Source organism: Limulus polyphemus, unplaced genomic scaffold, assembly GCF_000517525.1.
Source record: "Limulus polyphemus unplaced genomic scaffold, Limulus_polyphemus-2.1.2 Scaffold4109, whole genome shotgun sequence".
Taxonomy (NCBI): domain Eukaryota; kingdom Metazoa; phylum Arthropoda; class Merostomata; order Xiphosura; family Limulidae; genus Limulus; species Limulus polyphemus.
The window spans coordinates 21670-28931 of NW_013669719.1; the positions used below are offsets into that span (position 1 = coordinate 21670).

Here is a 7262-nt window from a genome sequence, read left to right on the forward strand (position 1 = left end):
CTTTCTGCAGATAGCCCCTATGTTTTTTTTTTTAGCGTTGCACAAAATTCTAAAGAAACAAACAAAAAAAAAACGAAATAAAAATGAAATATAACTCCCCTCTGACAGAGCGCGAATAGTCATAAGTTGTTTGAAATTTACCAGTTTTCAAACTTTTCAGTTCGTAGATGCAAGGGTGGCCTTCAGACGGAAGATGATACCTTAAATAAAAAACTAGAGCTCCTGAAGGAATTATTGAAGCAGAAGAGAGATATAACGGACAGAAAACGTCGGTGTTTTACCGTAAGTATGATATGAATCATTTGTAATCTTAGAATCGTAACGACAAAAGGAAAGTAAAATTAGACGTTTTTTTGTTAACCAAATTGTTTAAGATAAGTTGTTCATAATCAATCTTGATGTTATAAGTTAGAGTTTTAAAATTAGTTTACGAAAAAAAATAGTAGTTGGGTGTAAATGGGTGTTTAATCCCTCCCCTCAATGGGAACAGAAGGAGTTTTTAGTAAAATATCTGTATTAGGCTTTCTTGAAAACTGAAACTATAGAGTTACCGTATAGTTTTTAGTAAAATATCTGTATTAGGCTTTCCTGAAAACTGAAACTATAGTGTTACCGTATAGTTTTCTGGACATGATATTTCTGCTGACAACAAAACGTAAAAATAAATTACTTTGTAATAAGAAAGAATTAAAGACGAGGTAAATTTGGCATTGTGGTCTATATGCTGCATAGAAGGCAGCAGCATATGGACCACAATGTGTTTTATCATAGAAGGCAGATAAAACACATTGTGGTCCATATGCTGCTGCCTTCTATGATAAAACACATTGTGGTCCATATGCTGCTGCCTTCTATGATAAAACACATTGTGGTCCATATGCTGCTGCCTTCTATGGTAAAACACATATTTTGTTTGTAAAGTTGTAATACATTTTGTATGTATGAGAATAAGTCCTAGAGCTTTGTTTTTACTGTTGTTAGCTACTTTACCGTATTCTAGCTATTTCACTCGTTACATCAGTGTTTATATTAAAATAATTGGATCAAGCAGAGGCTAAACTGGGATTTTGAAAGAGGTAGAGAACCCCTTTTGTGATCCACTTTGACATTGCAGTCAGAAGAAAAGGAACGCTTGAAGCCTCAATATACGAGACGCCATTCCGCACTGTTCCGCTCCAGTTTAAACCCTGGGATCAAGATAATTATTTGGAGTTATAAAGATAAAATATATAAAATGCAAAGCAATATCGTGAAAAATATTTGAAGCCTCTGTACATACTATAAAGATGAAGAAAGAAACATGTTTTGTTGGAGGTCTCAACATAAAATCGGTAACCACTTCCTAGAATCTTTCACAGTTATCTTTACCATCAGTTAAGTAGATAAAAAAACAATAACAAATCTTAGCGGAACTGCATGGCTGTTATTCAGTTACAAACTGATACTAAGAAAGATTTTTAGATCGGCCATTGTCTTTAGGTTTTATTTTCACTTTTCCTTAGTAACCCTAACATCTAATGTATTACGTTTATTTATTGGTGTATACGTGAAGAATATGTTAATTTTACCTGAGAGACAAAAAAGCCATATAAATATTGTATTGGTCGTTGTGCGATGTGGTTATGAAAATAAATATTTCTAAAACCAAATATAATTTTACTTTACTTTTACTTGATTTTTGTCATGATCGAACAGTGGATTGAGGACTTACCTCTCAAAAAAGTAACAATAAATAAGTAACATATAGAATTATCAGTAAAAATTACAAACGGGCAAAAAAAATCATCACCATAAACTAGATTGAAAATAATCATGATCTATGATAATCAACCACAAATTCGATGAAATCGAAAAACAAAACTTATATAGTTCACTGTTAAATGTTACAATATATTTTTACTTAAAACTTTTTGTTAAATGTTACAATATATTTTTACTTAACATTTTTTTAAATGTTACAATATATTTTTACTTAACATTTTTTGTTAAATGTTACAATATATTTTTACTTAACATTTTTTGTTAAATGTTACAATATATTTTTACTTAACATTTTTTGTTAAATGTTACAATATATTTTACTTAAAACTTTTGGTTTTACTGTGTTGTATTTTTTTGCATTTTAACTAAAGATTACCGCAAGGGTCTTGATTAACATGATTCGTATGGATTTAAAAGCACGAGCTATCAGAGTTTCTGGTGTTGTATATTTGTTATCATCCTACAGAAAATGCAGAGCTCCGAAGAAACATCTTTTTCTTCTTCTCACCAGGAGGCTTTACAAAGAGCAACTCATTTACGACAGCGGAAAATATCCACTCAGTTGAAGGTAGAGGTAACTTACAGATATTATACTTTACGATGACACAACGGAATGTTTAAATAATTCACGTGATCTCATTGAAGAGAGCGAAGGTTATAAGAGATGGGTGAGCTGTTTTATTATGTCTACGGGAACAAGTTACAGGGACACCAGGTGTAAGTAATAAAAAATGCATTACCATTCTACACTACCCACCGTGTTATATTTAAAATATGTCGTTCTGTTTTGTTGTTTTTTTTGGGGGGGGGATCCCTGTTATATTTATATGTCATCCTGTTTGTTTGTGGGAGTGGGGATTCGTATTATATTTAAAATACATCGTCCTGTTTTTTTAGGAGGGATCCGTGTTATATTTAAAATATGTATCAAAACGAACAGTTGATCAGAATAGTCACGTGCCCGTGACATTACATTGATCCGTAACTTGGTCAGGTAAACCTTTACAACTTATATTTTCCCACTAAAATGTGTAAAAATTTTACACCGAGCGAAAAACTACAGTAAAGCCAACACAATTGTGCCTTAAACGTTGTATAAACCAATACATAAAATTAGTGGTCTTATGCTCTTATCAAGTAATATAAATTGGATCGTGACATATGCTGAACGAAGACAAAAAGTTTGAAGACTTGAAAACTGAATTTATCCATCCCAAAATACCCCCCCCCCAAAAAAAAAGAACAAAAACAGATCAGCTGACACGTAAATTTATCTGTTCCCCAGATGGGATAGCGGTAAGTTTACGGACTTACAACGATAAAATCCGGGGTTTGATTTCCTACGTGGACACAGCACATAGCCCAATATGGCTTTGCACTCAAAGAGTTAGTTCATATTACACAGTAACATCTTTAGTGGATATTATAGTGACGATATTTAATATTATATGATGGATGGACAGGTTTATGAATAGGCAGCCAGACAGAGAGAGATACTAGGTAGAAAGATAGACAGACAGAGATACCAGGTAGAAAGAGAGACAAAAAGAGAGATAACAAATAGAAAGATAAATACCCAGATGTGTATATATATACTAGATAGAGATAGATAGCCACAGAGAGAGGGATAGGCACAGAGAGATATATATACTAGAGAGAGATATAGCCACAGATATATATATACTAGAGAGAGAGAGAGAGATAGCTACAGAGAGATATATCAGATAGAAAGATAGGTAGATAACCAAGACAAGGAAGACACCAGATATATTTTGATGCATGATGATGTAATCTCTGGCTTATTAGACACCTTGTAATCATGTATATTCATGCTTTGCTAGATTTATACTGTATGATAACGTAACACTGTTACGATTTTTACGCCTTAACAAATGTGACGGTGATTCGCAGAATTTTTTGCTTTGCTAGATTTGTACTGTATGATAACGTAACACTGTTACGATTTTTACTCCTTAACAAATATGACGGTCATTCGCAGAATTTTTTTGTGAGGATAGACATTACTCCGGTAGTTTACAAGAACAGACAACAAAGAAATATTGTTGAGACACAAAGTGTATAACGTATATTTAAAGAATATTGTATGAATTCGCCTGCAAATTGTACATTTTTCCCTTGTTCCTGTTTATTTGAGTATTTTAAAACTAGTAATAAACGACCATATAACACCAAACTGATGTTTTTCTTTAATTGGACACTCAACGTTTCGCTTGACAGTTTTTTTTATAAGTTCGCGCAAAGCTACACGAGGGCTTTCTGCTCTAGCTAGTTATCACCACCCACCGCCAACTCTTGGGCTACTCTTTTACCAACGAATAGTGGGATTAACCGTTACATTATAACGCCACCACGGCTGAAACGGCGAGCATGTTTGATGGGACGGGGATTCGAACCCACGACCCTCAGATTGCGAGTCGAGCGCTCTAGCTACCTGGCCATACCGGGCCTCGTTTGACAGCTTCTTCGGGACCATTCTACTAAAACATAAACCGTAACTGACAGTACAAAACTTTTTTTAAGCTTTATACTGTCATTTTCGGTATGTGTTTTAGTGGAACGCTCCTGAAAAAAGCTGTCAAGCGAAACGTTGAGTGTCCAATTAAATAAATACACCAATATGCACTACAGAAGTTAAATAATGAGTTTATTTGAGCATTGTTCACTAATTGTAATTTCATACCATTTTATTCGTAGTTTTGTTTATATAATGTGTGTTTTGTTTTCACACCACCAGATGGACACCCTCCAAAAACATCTTCAAGGCAACAAGAAATCTCCACCTCATAATATCCACAATATTCCTCAGGTTCATCAACACTTCCAGGAACAACTAATCGAATTAAATCGAACGTTAAAGAAGATCGACGATAACCTGGGAAAAACCAAACGTGAGCTCGGAGCGACTTTTGGAGATCTGGATATCAAAACAAGCAATACCTCTCACGTTAAGCCTACAATGGAGTCCAACAGCGTAAAAAATCCTTGTAAACGAAACCCAATCGAATCATACCAGGACAAACTACCCAAGATTCACATTTCTAAATCGATAGACGACTGTAGGGATGTGTCTCTCAAAGGCAAAGTTGCCAAACTGATTTATTCGCCAAAATTCCGCAAAAAGTTGAGGACAGATGGCGTCAAAACAACGGAATCTTTCCCTTCGTGTGAGTTTAGTATCTAGAGACAACTAAGTTTTCATGTATGTAATCACACTATTCTATGTAACATGTTTAGGCCAGACTGCTCAGTTTGTGCTTTAACTCCATGTATTGTGTGAAATTTGCAAAAGCACAATGGGAAATTTTCAACTTCATTTCGGAAATATGTTATATATACTTTTAGCCATTTTCACGAGCGTACAAAACATACACTGGGACGGAGAGGATAAGAGCTCGAGCGCGGTTTTCAAAAAAGATGTCGAAACGATGTTATTTGCTATCAGTAAATATCTTGCAAGAGAATTGACCCACGGCAACTTAGACAAAGTTTGTGATCTGTGTACGGGGTTGGTCACGTTGACCAACCTTGCACGTAACCATGTAACAATGAAGCTATATATTATAACTTTGTATTGTAGTAAATGTATCTTGGTTAGGGCGCTTGACTCGCCATCTGAGGGTCGCGGATTCGAATCCCCGTCCCACAAAACATGCTCGCCCTTTCAGCCGTGGGGGCGTTATAATGTTTCAGTCAATCCAACTATTCCCTGGTAAAAGAGTAGCCCAAAAGTTGGCGGTTAGTGGTAACACTAGTTGCATTCCCTCTAGTCTTTCACTGCTAAATTAGGGACGGCTAGCTCAGATAGCCCTCGTGTAGCTTTGCGCGAAATCCAAACCTTATTTTAAATTAAATATTTTTACTAAAGATTTGTCGTAATTTGCGAACTAACCTGAGTGCTAGATGATTTTTACGTTAATATTAAAACTATTTTTTTTACAATCTTCAAGTTTCATTTGTATAACATCTAGAACTTGCTAAATGAGTACCGAGAAAGATTTTTTATTACAACTTTATATCTTATCTGTTATTTGTTTCTGTGTACGTTTTCAGAGAGATGGGGGGACACGAAAAAGCATACGTTTCGCATGCTTCTGAAAATGGTGAAAATTTTTAACGACCCTTAACAAAACCTCTTTTGTAATTTATTCATTTAATAAAATATCTATAAGATCAAACTAAATACCACAACTCCTTTGTGCAATGTTAATTATGATAATACTGCTAACTTTGTCAAACTCGTTTTCGTTGGTTGTTTCCTTGTTATTGTTATTTTTTCATTTCAGTGCCTCATGTTGTTAAAAGCTCATCAAAAGACAAAGAAACTGAGTATATAAATGATTCCAAAGAAGGGAGAAGTAGGCCACAGACAACGAAGACTAGACGAAGTCCATTGCGCAAGCTCGGTAATTACATGGAACTTCAAATTCGAGGAAGAATTATATCACACAGGAGGAACAAATCTGCAGAACGCCCTTTTGAAAGACCCAGGGAAGACCATTACAGGCCGAGATCATCTTCAAATGAAGATCTGCTTTACAAAGGCAATGGCAATTCTGCCACGAAAACCACAGAGGACTTTGGTAATGATGCACAATACGGAAACTCCGGGAAACACGAAGATCCCGAACAACAAAAGTCCAGGACCACAATAACTCGTGACGATAATATTAACAAGAAAGAAAGTATTGAGAAGGAAACGACTGATGTACGGACTGAAATCAACCCTGATGTTATGGCAGAAATTGAAGTACGTTTCTTGCTTATTCCTATCAGCTGGTAAAATCATCCTTACAAAACATTTGTGTACTGTTGTGGGACTGGGAACGACAGTAAATTACCTTCTAACGCATTGACGAGCCGGTTTCGAATTTGTACGATACCAAAAATGGTTCCTGCACTTTAAGCTGTGGGTGCGTTATAAAAGTGACAGTTAATCCCATGGCATGATAGGTGGGTGATAAGGTGGTGCTGAATGGTTGCCTATCCTCTGTTTAGGGAGGGCTGGAGATATTAAATATCTTAGAATATTTGTATGTTGTGTTTATGGCAAAGCAACAAAAAACATAACATTTTATAGTATAATATTTTACATCAGTGGTTTACAAACTTTTTCACTGACGACACCCCAACTCACTTATCTTGATTTGCGCGACACCCCTGCTACCATATGCAATATTTGTAGTTGTTTTTTGTTTATGTTCTTAATTATTTTTCGTTTGGTGAAACTCTCACGACACTCCTAGCAACTTGCCACGACACACAGTTTGGAAACCACTGTTTAATATTCAAACCTATTCTCCTGGTTAGTGTTTTCGTTTGGTGAAACTCTCACGACACCCCTAGCAACTTGCCACGACACACAGTTTGGAAACCCCTGTTTAATATTCAAACCTATTCTCCTGGTTAGTGTTTTCGTTTGGTGAAACTCTCACGACACCCCTAGCAACTTGCCACGACACACAGTTTGGAAACCCCTGTTT

The 7262-nt window shown here is 35.6% G+C and overlaps 1 protein-coding gene across 3 annotated transcripts in view; it reads left to right on the plus strand.

The window, feature by feature from the left end:
• Nucleotides 1-7262, plus strand: part of LOC111088602 — a 35061-nt gene that overhangs the window by 20526 nt on the left and 7273 nt on the right. For 2 of the 3 annotated variants that reach the window (XM_022399218.1, XM_022399220.1), the window contains exons 5-8: nucleotides 161-282; nucleotides 2228-2335; nucleotides 4517-4946; nucleotides 6066-6529. In XM_022399218.1, coding sequence (XP_022254926.1) covers nucleotides 161-282; nucleotides 2228-2335; nucleotides 4517-4946; nucleotides 6066-6529 — 1124 coding nt within the window. The remainder of the gene's footprint in view (nucleotides 1-160; nucleotides 283-2227; nucleotides 2336-4516; nucleotides 4947-6065; nucleotides 6530-7262) is intronic. The other variant, XM_022399219.1, reaches the window with a different exon arrangement.